Source organism: Brachycentrus maculatus, unplaced genomic scaffold (assembly GCF_059751285.1).
Source record: "Brachycentrus maculatus isolate JH-2025_06_01 unplaced genomic scaffold, ASM5975128v1 h1tg000012l, whole genome shotgun sequence".
Classification (NCBI taxonomy): domain Eukaryota; kingdom Metazoa; phylum Arthropoda; class Insecta; order Trichoptera; family Brachycentridae; genus Brachycentrus; species Brachycentrus maculatus.
Window position 1 is genome coordinate 1782638 of NW_028280766.1, and position 18200 is coordinate 1800837.

The following is an 18200-nucleotide window of genomic DNA, read 5'->3' on the forward strand; positions in this document are numbered from 1 at the left end:
CCTGAAGAGGGCAACAGGTTGTTGCCGAAACTAGTTGGTTAATAAAAATGTGAGTGGATCAAAACACAATGTATTTTTATTTCTCGAAATAATACATATTTTATTGATTAAAACACTAATCACCACACGATAGTAGACACATTGTTTTCAAATGTAAAAGCATTTAATTTTTAGCATGACTGGCAATTGATGAAACATGTAGTAAATTGTCTAAGCATGCTTTATTGATAGTATAATAATAATATAACAATATAATCATTTACTTTGTTAGTATAAAGTTGTAAGTATTATTTTAGTAATGGATTTTATCTTTGGCGAGTAGATATAACGCAGTTCATGGAAGATCATTTTATTATCTAAAATATACATAGAACCGAAACATAGTCACTATGAGGAAAATGCATTGAATTATTTTGCATTACTATGTGCAATTCTTGTCCTAGGTCATGTGATGTTACTTACTGCAAAACGTGTTGGACAATCTGAATAGAATAATAAACAGTAATTGAACATCAATAGTATCAAGTTGAATCCTCTATGCACATAACTTTTATCCTAATTCCACCCAAACGCATATTTATTTCTTTCCCTTATCCTAAACTCGTAGCTAATTTAAATTCATAATTAATTTTATAAAATTATTTAAATTTGATGTTTTTTAATTGAAAATATAACTCAATTTCTATTTTCATTATTATTCTAAATAATATATGTCTTGATCTTGATTTGATTTCAAATTCCTTATCGTTTTCCAAATGTTTTTTTTTAATTAATTTAATAAGTCAAATTTACTTTGATAACAGATTTGCTACATTATTTTAATTTTTATTATTTCTTATAAATCTGTAACCGGTTTGTAATCATTTTGTACATATAATTTTAAATATATTAAAATGTACAATAACAATAACAATAAAATATATATATATATATATATATATATATATATATATATATATATATATATATATATATATATATATATATATATATATATATATATATATATATATATATATATATATATATATATATATATATATATATATATATATATATAAATATATTTATATATATATAAATATATATGAGTATTTTTGTATGGCAATAAATAAATACACGTGACCAATTTTTTTACACTAATTTCTTAAAACATTTCATTTTATTAAAAAAAACCCATACAATTATTCTGTTTTATGTTTAAAATTAAATCTGAAATATATCGATTATCCGTATTCGTTTCATTTAATATTTATTAAGATGTTGTTAATTCTGTAAAATTAGATTGACCAGCCAAAGTAAGCACCAATAAAAATGAAATTTTAACGAAATTTTAAAATAAATAAAATAAAATAATATTATATGGTGAATTTATAATTTACTGTTGGTAAAATCGATCAAAACCGTATTTTTTGTATAATAAATAGCATGGCGGAAATGATAATTGTTTGTTTTGCACATTTTTTTAAAATCAGTCTGAAGGGCTAATACGTCAGTTTTCCCATACTAAGTTCTGGGGGTCTAAATAATGCATAGCGATCATTACTTCCAACCCTTATTCGCACCAAATAGTACATAGGGCACTCCAATCCATCGAAACGGCGTTACATTGATCGTTAATTACATCAAGGCGATATAATTAGTCTTAAGCTTCGTATACCAGTCCAAGGTGATTTTAAATAAACATTGGAATGACAAGTCACTTATATTTATTTTGACCCTCTGGGAATTGAATCTGGGACCTCCAGCATGGTAATCAAATGCTCTTACTCATTATACTACATTACGAAGACAGGCACAACAGATACCCTGAGAAATTAAAACTTCCATTTCTATATCTTAAAATTATCAGTTAATCTAATTATTATTTTACAATGCATTTTGCACAATACAACCTTGTCTTATCATACTGCAGTTGTAGATAAATTTTACTGAATTACTGTACGCAATAAACAGGCGAAAATAAAATGCGTGCTCATAAAATACAAATAATAAAAAAAATCTTTAACATCTGAAAAACCTTATCCGCACAAGACGGTACAGAGGGCACTGCATCATAATGCATCAAATGAAGTGTTATCTTAATCGTTAGCACATGAAGGAAAGGTCATCAGCCCTCCGCTTTAGGCACCAGTCCAAAGTAATATTGAGTAAATATTAGAGTGAAAAATCACTTATATTTTTAGTGACTGAAACAGGAATGTAATCTAATATAATCACAGGAATGAAACCCGGCACCTCCAGTAGGAAATTATTTGAAACATATATTTCCCTGCCATTTTTTTTTATTATCAAATCTGATTTTAATATACATTTTAAAAAGTACATATAATTAATCATTACAAATATATGGTATATATTTCTTGAATGTTTTTCGCAGATATTTTGTGGCACATTTTATAAACTTTATAAAATAAAAATGTGTTTTACCCACTTTTTATTGGTACACATTTTTCAACTGGCTTCAACAAGAAACTTGTTAAGAAACTTATCAACGTTCTTGTCGATGATGACAAAGTTCGTGTCGAAACCAGTTGGATAAAGTGTGCCAATAAAAAGTGGTTAAAACAAAGTTGTTATAATGTATATATTGTAGTATACACCTTATGAAATTTGACCCACCCCCCTGGGAATCGCACCCGGGCACTCCACCACGATAGCCGAGCGTGCTGACCAATACCCTACGGAGGCGGAGTACTGTGTTTAAATTTACTTTTTAAAAATAATTTTGTGTTAAAACCTGGTATGATTTTTAATGAGGCGAATATTCTGGGTAGGCAAAGGCAAACGTACAAAACAGATTGTAATTTTAAACTCTTCAAACAAAATAGGTTTTACGTGGTTTATAGATACGTACTCGTGTACTTGTAGCTTACTACTGTTTATGACGTCAATAATCTGTGTATAAACAAAGACATAAAAGGTTTTGTTAGTTTTTCAATTTACAGCCAACACTAAATGGAGGCTGCTTGGGTTTGTATTGTTAATTCTACAGCCGGATTCTAAATAAGTATATTAATACTTTTAGCATACTATGTATATTGAATCCATACGGCCAAAATAACGATCGATTCTTAACATAACTACTTTTATGTCATTCGTTTTCTCACTGTCATTGTTTTTTTTAAATTACCTAACGCCCAAGTGACTCTGAAATCTAGCTACGGCTTATGCGACACCGCTTATCATGACCCTACTCAGGCTTCAACTTTTATGTTTCATAGCCTATGCCTACTCGTGAGTGGATTTACTCTTTATGTCTAAAGTTACTACAATTTCATGTAATTCATGAGTGAAAATTCTATGCAAAAACACTCGCTACTGTCATCGTTCTGTCAAAATTCTCAATTCACAGTAAAGATATCCCTTGCATTAACAGAGATAAAAAATATATATTTTTTGTATTTAATATTTGTCAACAAAACTTGATGTGGGAATTAATTAAAAGAATATTCGGAATGTTTCGATAGTGTTGTTGGGAATTTGGCTTAACATAACGAATCACGTTACGTTTGTATCAATTTTCACATAACGTCGGTAATGAAGTAGAAAAATGGGTTTTAATTGGGTGAGGGTAGGATGAAAAGAGTAAGGATCTCTAGAGTGAGGAATGGTTATATGTGTACATACATACATATCGCTCACTCTTTTCAAAAAATTTGATTTTTCAGGAGATCGTTTTTAAAGTTTAAAAATATAATGAAATAAAATAAATGAAAATAAATTAATGAAATAAAAAATATCAAGCCTCTCTTTGAACTTTTTACTGTGCCACAGCTCATATTAGGTAAAACCTGAATGATTTTTCTCCCTATTTGAAAATATTTAGTATATTTAACAAAATAATTCAACAATACCATTTCTTCAAAATGCAAAAACAACACTTTCTACCCTGTAGTGGGTAAATATTAAGTTTAAAATATTGCGCTTTTGCTGGGATATAGAACCTACATTTTTTGGGCATTCCGAAAACATGCAAAACTGAATTTTTTTTTAAATATGACGTTGTTGAAAGGAGTGAGCGATATATCCATTTTAAAATTCAGTTTTAAATAGCAATGAAAATCTTTATTACATGTGAAACTTTCCGATAAATTGTATATAATACAAAGTAGCCTCTTATGTTAATACATCTTCAAACCCTTATGGTGCATAGGGCACTGCATAATAAAAATGCAGTATTATCTTGAGCGTAAACACACGAAGGAAAGGTGATCAGCTCTCCGCTTCCGGTACCAGTCCAGGGTATAATATTGAATAAATATTAAAGTGAACAAATCACTTATATTTATTTGATCTTCCCTGGGAATCGAATCGATGTTAATACATACTCATACATATATTTCCATTCTTATTTTAAAAGAAAATCGGTCATTATTTATAACAATCATAATATATAAAATATGTGTATTATATCATTTAAATTTGAAGCATTTTGTGATTAAAATGTAACTTTGTTTTAAAATCACTATAAATATTTTATTACAAGTTAATTTTGATCTATACCGGTTTCGAAGCTAACCGCATCTTTATTTAGACCGATTAATACTAAAACACTATGTACTTAACAAAATTCAGAAAAATATTCATATATTTTGATGCGGTTAGGCTTCGAAACCGGTAGGCATTATAATTAAGTTAAAATAAAATGTTTATAGTGATTTTAAAATAAAGTTACATTTTAATTATATATGTATTTTATGTTTAACACATATTCCTACATACAAATGGACATAGAACAAACATTGTGTTTGTATATTTTCTGTCCATTTCGATTTGAAGTGTGGCTCTTTATACAAATTAAATAAACATTTTCAAGTTTATGATATTAGATTTTGTTAAGGTTCTAAACGAGACATAATAAATAAGGTAAGACATTTCCATGATTTTCAAACTAGGCTCCAGATAGACCCGACGCCTACTAAATAATTATCTCATAGACACTTACCATACATCCTGGTACCAAATTAGCAAAAAAAGTAAAAACTACTCTAGCACACACATCAAATGTATCGTGTAAAATATATTATTTAAGTGGTAATTATAAATGTTACGCAGTGATGAAGGTACTTTTTTACAGCATTAAGTTTATTACGCAATGAAGTAGGTGTACTTATTGAAAAAATCACAGATATTTTTCTATAAACTTTTTACAACCATTAAAAAGCGTTTAACAAAATAAGTTTATCCTTTAAAGCTATTCACACTGTTAAACTTGATAGTGATAGTAATTCTGAAAAAAATATATTTAGTTGCATTAAATTGAAATTGTGTATTAAATACAATTGTTTTGTGTTAAAATTTTTGCATATTGATACCTAGTTAGGTATCTAAAATCCATCTCCTTTCATAAAAGAAAGAGAAAAATTATACATGTTTTATATCAAGTTGAGACAACTTTAAAATCAAATGTGTCGGGTTGTGGTCCCGTGGTTAGTGTCGCGGACTCTTGAGTCAGAGTTTCTCAGTTTGAACCCACTCTACTTTAATTTGATACCTATTTCTAATAATGAACCGCTTAGGCTCAAATAAATAATATGAAATCGAAGTATTTTTGTAAATAGTAAAAACACAACCATTTCTGTTTTTTTAATATTTATTATTTCTCTTATTTAAAATTATGTGCAGTCCTTATCTGACCCTGGATATTAGTTTTAAGCACCTTACAAATTCGTTCACAATAAACCTTAATGTCCGACCATTGGAGGTCGAGGTTTAAAAGTGTGTATAATATGTACCTATATGTTTACATTCAGTAAAAAACCGGAGCTCAACGAAATTTTTCGATTGGGATTTTCCCGGTCATTTAAACCATTTTTTTTACAAAGTAAAATGTTTTTCAATACTAATGAGCGTTTTAATATTTCTTGCAATCAAATTGTAGTAATTGTGCTTCTGCGACTCGTATCTGAGTTTTTATTTACCTTTTTTATGTAAGCTATGAACTGATTGAAGGAAAACCGGTTCTCCAATTTGTTACTCTTTATTATATGACGTAGTACCGAAATTATGTTTGTTGGGAATGGAATATAATGGATTTACGCATCAGGAAATCAGCGCCAACGTGTAGTCAGAGGGGCAGCCGTCTGCTTCAATGATTACTTGCCAATAGCTATCAATCTGTATTGCAGGTACAATGATCAAAGCTGTGAAATTTACTACCCACGTAATATGATTATGTATTATACATATATATTTCTGTGGGACATGGCACTTTACAAGGGCCCAGAGCAGCCGTGTACTAAGCTCTGAGAATAGGTGTCTGCGGAGAATTTTAGGCGCGCGGTAGTTTGACTTTGTGAGGAATGAAGAGATGAGGCGTAGGACGCAGCAAATCTTGGTCACAACTGTCGTCAAGAAAAGGCAATTCAGTTGGCTTAGCAATGTACTCCGCATGCCTCCCGAGAGCCTTAATCAAGCTTGCCTCTTATAATAAATTAGTTTTTAATGCGTTTTTCTAATAAAAATATACCTTTTTAAATCTTTTTGGAAAGCTTACGAAACGAGGATGTTTATAAGTAATTTGTACATTTAATGTCATAGTGTTTTTTTTTAAACTGTATGAATTTTTTTGGCAAGTAACGTAAAAATATTATTAAAATGAAAAACACTATTAGTCATAGTAATCAAACAATAACTGTTTTTTGGTATTTTATAGCTTATTAAGCTTTCTTATTAGGTCAACCACCAATAAAAATATATTTTTATGGCATTCAATTAGCTCATTTTTTTTTATTCTGTCACTAACGCCCAAAAATGGATATTCTCATAAAATCGGTAAATTCCAAATATCTCAAAAACTATTAACATTCGGCCACACATTGTCCTACTTAAATTTCTTGCATTATGCGTACCCCTACCTCGGAACACTTTAAATTACGTCAAATGTTACCTGGGTTTAGTTGCGATTGCATTGCGAGTTGGTAAAGAAAATTAAGTTGCGATTTATCGTACATTGGGCCTTTAGGGTACGCACACACTGGGCGACGACCGCTGTGACCAGTACTCGAACCATCGGCCGCAGCCACTTGTCGCTGAGTGCGCGCGTACTCGAGAGCACTAAAGACCTCGTCGTCCTGGCAGCTTAATGCGCACCGGGCCTTGTGACTGGAGGGCTTCAACCACAAGTTCTGGCAGCTTCATGGGTGTATTTAGTAACGCTGTATACATTTTTAATTTAGAATTAGTGGTATTAAGTAACGCTCTATAATTATTTTTATTTAGAAATAGTGGTATTTAGTAACGATGTATAAATTTTTAGTTTTGAAATAGTGGTATTCAGTAAAGCTGTATAAATTTTTCATTTAGAAATAGTGGTATTTAGTAAGACTGTGTAATATTTTGATTTAGAAATAGTGGTATTTAGTAACGCTGTATTTGTATTTTTTTAGAAATAGTCGTATTTAATAAGTAAAACATGTATAAAAATGGTTTGATTTTAGCACAAAGTGACTGCCGAATCAATAAATAAAATTTATTTTAGTTTCAATTAAAGAGAAATATGCCGTATTTTATAATTACATGTAAGTATATAAGTAAAGATCTATACTCATATTATTATAAAAAATAACAAATTTTATTATTTGTTTATTTTAAAATATAAAACATACATAAGTCATATGAATTTATATATTATTGCCAATGAGTAATTTTCATTTCTGATTTTGGGTCATGGGATTAGGATTAACAAGACTAAAACATAAATTAAAAATATAAAATTAAAATTAAAATTAAACAAACTAACGTAGGGCAAAATTAAAAAAAAAAACAAAAATTGAATTTTTTAATAAATTCAATATTTTCCCTGCAATGTTTTTAGACAGTTTCGTTGTACCTCCAGCCTTTGTTTTTGTGTCATATTAAGACGCTCAAATTTATACTTTAATTTTTACGACCAATCAAGTCGTTATGTATCTAAGTAGTTGATTAACCTAAATTGTTTTCTTAAAATGAATTATATTATCTACTACAATCGAAAATGTGCCGTGAATCACGCGCCCGATTAAATTGTTCCTAATTGGCGGTGAGCAATACATACAAGATTAAAGAGTTATTCAATTTACCGTCCTACGACAAACTGCAAAATTCATAATAGAAGCTAGAGTTTTCACTGAGGATTGAAATAAAACATTAGGGAAATTTTGGTGTACGCTCTTTTTTACTTTGGTCTAAAATAATTACAGAAGTTTTGAAACAATGCGGAAGAAAAGGGAAAATCTCAAATATCCCAAACCCTTTTCTGTAACCATTTGAACAATTCATTATTCGAGATATCTTTGGTTGTATCTAAGGTATTTTGTATTTTGATAAAATGAATAATTTATTTCATGAAAACAAATATATTTTACCTACCATTCAAAATTTCTACTGTTTTATTTTTGTATGTATATTTATGTATGTGTGTGTAATGTTATGCTTTTTACTGTATGTTTTGTCCGCTTCCGTAGTGTTATGGTGGGCAAGCTTAGCTATCGTTCTGAAGGTCCCGGGTTCGTTTCCCAGGGGGGGTCAAATAAATATAAGTGATTTTTTCGCTCCAATATTACTTCAGTATTACCCTGGAGTGATACCTGAAGCGGAGGGCTGATCACCTACCTTCATGTGTTAACGATCAAGATAACACTGCGTTTATACGATACAGTGCCTTATGCACCATTAGGGTGCGGATAAGGGATGAGGATATTATATTTAGTTTGTGACATATGAACCTTAGAGCCTTGCACACTTACTTCAAGGTTTGGAATAAACTACTACTACTACTACCATCACGCCGTTTATCTGCAGGGGTAGGCATAGAGAATGGAACGCCACACTCTTCAGTCCTGACATACACTCCTAGCTTCCTTCACGTCCATACATCTAGTCATACATGCTCTCCGATTACGTAGACTTTTGACCCCATCAGATTTTAGGTTCTGATTGATCTGGTCGTACCAATTCTTTTTTACCATCCCTGTTCTGTTCTTCCGTTCACATTTGCCAAATATATGGTAATTTCTTAGTCATTCTCTCGGCATCCATTCGCTCCATGTGTCCATACCACCTTAAAGAACTTTTAATCTTTTCAACTATCCCTAGCTCAACAGTACATTCCTTCTGATATCTTTATTTTTATTTCGGTCATACAATGATTTTTTCACATTCATCTGGGCAAATGCATTTCAACAGCATTCAAATAAATAAATTGTCATATTTTTTTTTTAAACCCTTATCCGCACCCCAATGGTGCATAGGGCACTGCGTCATATAAACGCAGTGTTATCTTGATGGTTTAAACATGAAGGAAAGGTGATCAACCCTCCGCTTCAGGTGCCAACCAGTCCAGGGTAAAATTGAATAAATATTACAGTGAAAAAATCAGTCATTATTTATTTGGACCCAGGACCTCCAGAACGGTAGCCGAGCATGCTGACCATTACACTACGGAGGCGGACATATTAAATGTCGGAATTGTCATATTAAATGTCTAAAATACTCATACTATGCAAACATAGCTTTAGCTCAGATATTGTGATCAATAGAAATCCTTAATTCAAAATATTTTATCAAAGTAATTAATTGATATTTATCAAATCAGCGCCAGATAAATTGTTAATATTATATATTTTTTGATTCTCATGTTTCTAAGAAAACATCGTATAATACTAGGTATAGTAGTACGTACTAAATATTTTCAATCCATAGATTAAAGTTAAACTAAGATTTAGTTTGTTGTCCTCTATTACTTGACTAGCGGTCAATATATTTTTTTTTATTAACATTGATTAATCATTTCTAAGAAAATGTTAATATCATATGTTTTATTCGGGTGGAGATATTTTGGGCGAGGAAATAAATAAGTTACATAAAATACAAAATTGAAATAAACTTTTATAGAAACATAAAAAAAACATTTCAATATTTTTCTACTTTTTATAAATACACACATTACGATTTCCTATGATTTAATCACAGTTGTACTCGTAACAGCATCTACGCGTCCTTTATTTATCATTTTTGCCATCTTAACATTGATGACAACACATACATATGATCTTAGAAACATGATAATCATGTTCTTATATGATAGATCATAAGCCATGCAAATTACCCAGACATCCATATTCTTTTTCATCTATGTTGAGGTATCAAAAACGTAAAAATAACTCAAAATAACTCGTAACAAGTGGAGAAACCCAGATGTGTGAACAAGTATTAAACACACTTAAAATGTTTTAAACTTTATTCTATCGTTTTGTTATTATTATTATAAACAGTCCTATAAAGAGTCCACAAACTGTCTCCAGGCTTTTCTGTCGGCTGCCAGCTCCCTTGCATCCTCCCAAGTCAATTCCGCGTCCCGAAGTTATGACGAGAGCTGCCGACGAATTGTCGACAGTGGTCGTCCTGACCGACGCGAACCTGATGGCTTCTAAAAGAGGCAAGCTTAATTAAGGCTCTCGGGAGGCACGCGGAGTACATGGCCAAGCCAACTGAATCGCCCTTTCTTGACGACAGTTGTGACCAAGATTTGCTGCGTCCTACGCCCTATCTCTTCATTCCTCACAAAGTCAAACCACCGTACGCCTAAAATTCTTCGCAGACACCTATTTCCAAAGCTAAGACGGGTTGTGGTCCCGTGGTTAGTGTCGCGGACTCTTTCAAAGTCAGAGTTTCTCGGTTCGAGCCCACTCTACCACAATTTGATACCTATTTTTAATAAAGAGCCGCTTAGGCTCACAGAAATATTATGAAATTGAAATATTTGTGTAAATAATAATAAAAACACAAATATTTCTCTTGGTTAAAAAAAAAGTACACGGCTGCTCTGGGCCCTTGTAAGGTGCCATGTTTCACAGCCGTAAGAGAACAAGAGAAACGGAGCATTTTTTTACTATTTTTAAATCCATTTTTTACAATTCTTCCATATTATTATTGTTTTTAATTTTATATTATTATTATTTATTATTCATTATTTTTTATTATTTATTCCAGAAAGGGTGGTTCTTCATGCGGCCGCTAGGCAGTATAAGGCGGTACCATCGGGACACCTTCAGGAAGTTCCTGCATGAATATAATGAAGTACAATGGCAATCACAAGGATTCTAGACAAATTACACACAAAACTATCGTAGCACTAATTACCCTCACACTCCTCACGTACGTTCATGCATCCCCGAGCTTACCATTGGATACACAGCCCGAAGAAAGAGGTAAACAATAAAAATATATTAATATTGTTTATATTATCATTAACTTTGTGGCATGTTGATTATTACAAATTCAACACTCGTATTAGACTACTAATTGAATTTTAACTCACACGACTAGTTTCGAAAACTACAGATGTTTTTGTAATCACCTCACGATGAATAAATTTGTAGTTTTCAAAACTAGTCATGTGAAATAAAACTCAATTAATGGTCTAGTACAAGTGTTTGATTGTTAATAATCAATATTATTTACCGTAAAATTTAAAAGAAAACACTTGTTTTTTACCACTTGAGTTATATTTATTTTATTTCAACGACTAGTCTAGGAGCTACAGATGTTTCCATTTTCGGGTATAAATATAAACATTATGAATTTATATTAAGACCCAAAGGTGGAATCATCTTTAGCTTCCGAAATTAGTCGTTAAAATAAAATAAATAAAACTCAAGTGGTAAAAAACAAGTTTTTTCTTTTAAATTTTATCATGTCTTACCACAAAGTGAATGCCGAAACAATAAATAAAATATTATTTATTGTATTTTAGAAAAAAATCATGCCCATTACGTGTAAATCTTTAAAAAATATATGTAAAAGAAAAGAAAAATACTATTATAGTAAGTCCCTCTCCAAGCACAAGAGCTCATTCTCTTTTTTGGAGAGGCACAGCAAAACTAAAATGATAAGATTGCCATATGTATAAACGTATAAATGTATAGAAATTGTATCAAATTGTATTATGAAATAAAATAACAATAATAATAAAAATAATAATAGATTTTGGTAAAATACACAGATTTTTATTGGATGAAAAATCATGTTTTAGCAGAGTGGCTAATGGTATAATTTTTTCCTCAGTTAGGAGTCTTAATATTTATTTTATTTGACTTATTATTAGAACTATGCACGGGTCAACCAGAGGTAGGTCCTTGCCGGAGTTTCGTCCACAAATGGCACTACCAGGGCACGATCGGGGGTCCCGGGAACTGCAGCATGTTCGTGTGGGGCGGCTGCGGAGGCAACGCCGCCAACAGGTTCAATTCCGAACCGGAATGTCTGCATCACTGCATCGGAGATTCATGTGAGTAGGAAAACCCTAATTAAAATAACTCTTTATCTTACTACTTATTCTTACTCTCATTACTGACGGTTGTAACCCTTGTCGAAGCAATGACTGTTCTCCAGTTATCCCTTGACTGCGCTGCACGTAGCGCTCCAACCACCGAGGTGCCTTTCTGTTACCTTAACTTGACCGGTTCATCGTGTGGGGATCTTCCTCTCCCTCTCTTTGCTCCAGGCTACTAATCACAACCAATCGTTTCAGGCTATCTTTATTGCCACGTGCAACATGTCCAAAGAACTGAAGAATCCGTCGTGTACAGATATTGCAATAGTCAAGCTATCCAAGTGTAGTTAAAATAGCACACGCGTTTAATAAATAAAGTAGCATAACTGTTCGCCAAATGGATAGGCCATAATATACCCAGGCCTGCTGTATACGAAGGCACAAGCTACAGAGGACGACCCCGCTTAACCTGTATGGACCAAATTATCTCTGACATACGTTGATGATAGATATGGGTGGTGACAGACCATGAAAGGAGCTAACTTGTCATCACACAGATTGTAACCCACGTAGACGACAAATTTAATAATACACATAGCTTCTTCTTCCTGACTCCATACCAACTTATCGTCTTCGAAGACTGTTAGCGTTAGCTCTCCACGTCCTCAGACTGTAGGTCTTTCTATCATATACAACTACACCTAGGTCATGTGTTCAAATCATGTTATCTTTCTGTAGTATCCATGAATTTTTTTAATCAAGGAAGACCATAAAATTAGAGGACTAGTTGTCTTTCGAGGAAGATCCATGGCGATCGCCTGGTTTTCAATATGTTCAGGTTCTCTATGTCCTATGTCCCATACCATCTCAATTGCCTTTCCTCTATCTAACTAATGATATCAGTTACACCCAGACTTCCACGATTGCGTGAACTCTTTATTTTATCTCTAAGGGACACTCCAGCTGACCATCTAAGCATTCGCATTTCAGCAGTTTCTACTTGGCAAGAAGTATTTATTGGGTTGATGCAAAAGTAATGACCGTTTTTTATGATCCCAGGTAAAAAAAAATTTTTTCAAAAATCATGAATAGTATCTTCTTTTTTTATGATTCCATTGTATAAAGGATGCTTTCCCTCTACTTTCTATTCAGTTTTGGCCTGGCCAGAGTACAGTAATAACCCCTTGTATTTTTTCAAACTGTCGTTCGATAAAGTGCATTTACGTCATTGTTTACTTTATGAATTCCGTAAAGACAGTACAGCGAGTGTGGCAACCAAAAACATTTGTGAAGTGTATGGAGCAGATGTCATCAAAGTTCGACAGGTACGAAGATGGTTTGCAAAATTCCGATCTGGAGATTTTTCACTCATTGATAAACCACGTACCGGGAGGCCATTGAAGTCTGATGACGACGAATTAAAAGTCATAATTGACACCAATCCACGTCTAACCATCAGGGAGATTGTGTCAATGATGGGAGTTAACCAAACAATCGTATTAAGACATTTGAAGCGTATGGAAATGGTTTCGCGGTACGACGTTTGGATACCTCATCAATTGTCGGCTGCCAATTTATTGGATCGTGTTTCAACGCGCGTTGCTTTGAGTGCGAGACAAAAACATGAACCTTTTTTGCATCGTTTGGTGACAGGAGATGAGAAATGGGTCGTGTACAACAACGCGACAAGAAAAAGACATTGGACTATACCTGGACAAGCCCCATTAACAACTTCGAAGGCCGAAACCCATAAAAAAAGTTATACTTTGTGTTTGGTGGAATAATAAGGGTATTGTGTATTTTGAACTCTTGGAACACGATAAGACAAGTACAGCAGAACGATATTGTCAGCAATTATCCAAATTGAACATGGTCCTTCAAAAGGATAGACCAGAATTGGTAAACAGAAAAGGGGCAGTGTTTCATCACGACAACGCGCGACCACATGTGGCTATGATGACCCAACACAAGCTAAATGAGTTAAATTGGGATGTTATCAAGCATCCACTGTATTCTCCAGATCTTGCTCTTTCTGATATTTATTTATTCCGATCACTGCAAAAAAATTTAAACGATGAAAAAAATTATTCAATAGAGCAGGTAAAAACATCCCTTACTTCATTTTTCGCATTAAAATCCACGGAATTTTATACTACTGGTATTAATAAGTTGATAGAAAGATGGGAGAAGGTTATAAGAACTGATGGAAATTATATAATTTATTAAATAACTAATACACAAGAAAAAAAAATTTAAAAAAAATATATGTAAAAAACGGTCAAAACTTTTGCATCAACCCAATAATAATGTAAAATAATATAATGGAATCATATTAAATATTTATGTGTATAAGTATTATTTTCCAGTTACCCTGCCACCCTTCCTTACATCGTCGTCAGCCCAAACCACTACGAGTACTACTACCATGGTGCCGACCTTCATCCCTCCAGCCCCCACCCCCGCACCCATCCCACGCCATGAGAGGGGCAAGGAGCTGACCTTCGCCGAGACTGGACATCATAAGACGTTCATGTTTGCAAAAGACAACACGTTTATTCAGTTGGATGGAGAAATTATTCAAACATTTCAACTCAGGTAACTATAATTTAATTCAAATGGTATCGAATACTAATAAACCTATGTATGTATCTTTCTTTGCCTTACGCAATCAAAATACATTACATAATTCTATTATTTATTGATTTGGCATTTACTTTGTGGAACGACATGTTGATTATTAAAAATTAAACATTTGTTTTAGATCACTAATTGAGTTTTATTTCTCACGACTAGTTTTGATAACTACAGATGTTTTTATCGACAGGTGATCACAAAAAAAAAACACTGAATAGTTTTTTTTGTAATCATTTGTCGATGACCATGAAACTAGTCGTGTGAAATAAAACTCAATTAGTCTAATACACCTGTTTATTTTTTAATAATTACATAATTCAGTTCCCTCCAAAAAAATCTACAAAACTTTAGATGATTCCAAAAAAATGAAATTAGAGGCAAAAATATTTTTAAAAAAGGGACAAAGTAAAAGAAAAACAACAAAAAAACAGTATAAATATGTTGTCAACGCTATTATTATTATTATTGTTATTTTTAATTAATGTATTACTTAGTAAATACCATTTTTTCTCAAATCTACTGGTGACTCGTGTTTTGATGCATTCCGCATCATTTTCAAACACCGGAATGCATCGAAACACGTGTCACAGTAGATTTTAAGAAAAAGTGGTATTTATTAAGTAATACATTGATTAAAAATGTATATATTTTACCACAAAGTGACTGCTGAATCAATTAATGAAATTATTATTATTATTGTCATATGTTGTATTATTTATTGATTTGGCTAAACTTTGTGGAATAAAATGATTATTTAAATAATCTTTAAGACCACTTCTTCAGTTTATTGATCTATAAATTACTAGTTTCTACAACTACAGATATCTATCCGATGGGTAAAAATAGAAACGGTTTATATTTTCACCTGTTGATGGGAACATCTGTAGTTCTCGAACCTAGTGTTAAAGTTTAAAATGTGGTTTTATCGCTAGATAAAGATCACTTCGATCATACAAAGATATGTAAATCTTCAAAATACTTTTCCACATGTGTACTATTAAATGCACAAAAACAAGTCTTATCAGAGATTTAATCACCAAGATATATAGTTAATATGTCAAACTCTAGATTAAATTGCGTTTTAATCAATTTCTGATTTTATATTGCAGATTGTGTCGAGAGATATCATTTAGATTCCGAACTCGCCTTCCCCATGGCTTATTAGTTTATCATAATGTAAAGAATCCTGCGGGAATTAAAATGCAGCCCTATGCTCTCTACGTTATAGTAGAAAAAGGACAACTCAAAGGTAAGAAACGAAACAGTCACATTAAAAAATATAAATCAATATCATCAAATGACATAAAATTTAAGCCCAAACAAAAAATTATATGAAAACAATGTTTATAAAATATATATTTTATATTTTATACTAAGTACAAGCTTGAGGCAATGAAGAAATTTCTAAGTCCATCCTTAGACAAAATATTTTAGAAGAGAAGGCGTAATCAATTTGACTTTAATGCTTATTCATAAAATATACCAGATCAAAGCAGCATCAACTCAAAACTTGATTTTTTAGATAATCACTTATTCGGATTCTACAAACGATGATGCATATATCAATTTATCCGATTTGTCAATATCTTAAATATTCTTCAAAATATAGCACAAAATGTTCCTTTTGGCGAATAAAAGAGTTCGATTCTCTCCGCCTACCCCTTCGGGGAAGCGGTGTGATGGTTAGTTAGTTAGTTAGTATGAAATGTTTTAATATAAATAATCTTTTAAATACATTGTCCGTTCATAAAAGAAAACAGGAAACTTTTATTACATAAGGCGACATCACTATACGTTTTTCGTATCTCCTGAAAAAACAGTTTTTTTGAGTTCATACTCTTTTGGTGAGATATTATGAATTTGGATAATTATATAAATATATATTTTGACATCTCATCATAGATGAAGAAGAATATGAAAGTCTGGGCATTTACAGGGCTTATGACATGTTATACTCTGGTTAAGTGATCACTTTACACATGTGTAACATTCACCATTCTACCTATTACATAACTTTTTAATAATGTGTTTCCAATTTCAATTCTATATTATATTTTAACATTTCTGTTTCAGTCGTTCACGTTTTTGGCAAGCACTTGACTTCTGTGACTGTCGGTCAAGGTTTGAACAGAGATGAATGGCACAATGTAGTTGTGAGAATTGATGTTCACGGTGCACGTCTTATAGCCAAAGTGGACCAACAACAGGAAGAAGTTTACCTGAAAGGACTGAACCATGATACCAACTATGGCATATCTACTAACCTGACATCTGTTGTATTAGTAGGAGGTATGGAAAATAATTGATATTTTTTTACCATGGCAAAGATCTTTCTTTCCTGCGTTATACAAAACAACTCCTGGTCTCATCCAATCCTGGTTTAGATGTATACAATTCAAAGCCGGGACAGTTGGCTTCTTCTCATGCCATATCTTCCTTATATCTTGCCTCTGAAAATCACCTGAAGTACTGGTACTTGCCACCACTTGGTATTCTATGATTAGTAATTTTCTTCTAGAACCAGGCCTTGAAAGAACTCCACCCTCCCATGGAATACTATCAATACTTGACTTTTTATCTGCAAATAATCTTGAGGCTCTTATTTTCTGAGTGATATAAAACACTATAACAATTGTACAATTAATTCAGATTTGTTCCACAAATTAGTTTCAGAAAGATCAGTTTTGTATCAAACCTAACAATATGTGCAACAAACCAACTATTTTTTTATTAAATTTCAGGTCTAAGTTCTGAGGAGAAACTCCATGGTGTTAAATATATAATAGAATCTTTTGTTGGATGCATTAGTGATGTAGTTTTAAGTTCTGGCAAAGCTGCATCAGATTTATTGCCAATTGAACCACTTATCGCCACCAAACATGAAAATGTGCATGAAGGATGCATCAATAAATGTCGTACTAGAAGGAATCTGTGCTTTGTTGGATCAGAGTGCATAAATCATTATAATGATTACACATGTGACTGTTTTGGAATGCGGTATGAAGGAGAACAGTGTGATGTATATAGTAAGTTTGAAAATAGTAAATTCTATAAAATTAACAAACCGCATTAATAGTTTTTGTTGAACACTGTGTTTAATTTTTTTTAATAAAGGCAGATAATGAAGACACTTTCTTTTATATTTTATAGCTGCAACGATCTTAACATTACGAGGTTCTAGTTTTGTATCATACAGAGTTTACGATTGGAAGGACAGAGTGCACTCTGCGATAAATAGAATCAGCATGATATTCAAGGTAATATAATATTTTATCTATTTAATTTGCAGGTTTTATTTCCCATAGTGCAC

General features: G+C 32.1%; 1 protein-coding gene across 2 annotated transcripts in view; it reads left to right on the plus strand.

Annotated features, from left to right (window-relative positions):
• The window catches only part of axo (axotactin), a 51464-nt gene that overhangs the window by 14346 nt on the left and 18918 nt on the right, over positions 1-18200 (plus strand). For both annotated transcript variants that reach the window (XM_088263051.1, XM_088263062.1), the window contains exons 2-8: positions 10975-11192; positions 12089-12271; positions 14623-14851; positions 16000-16139; positions 16964-17179; positions 17632-17916; positions 18041-18147. In XM_088263051.1, coding sequence (XP_088119177.1) covers positions 11048-11192; positions 12089-12271; positions 14623-14851; positions 16000-16139; positions 16964-17179; positions 17632-17916; positions 18041-18147 — 1305 coding nt within the window. In that variant the 5' untranslated portion in view covers positions 10975-11047. The remainder of the gene's footprint in view (positions 1-10974; positions 11193-12088; positions 12272-14622; positions 14852-15999; positions 16140-16963; positions 17180-17631; positions 17917-18040; positions 18148-18200) is intronic.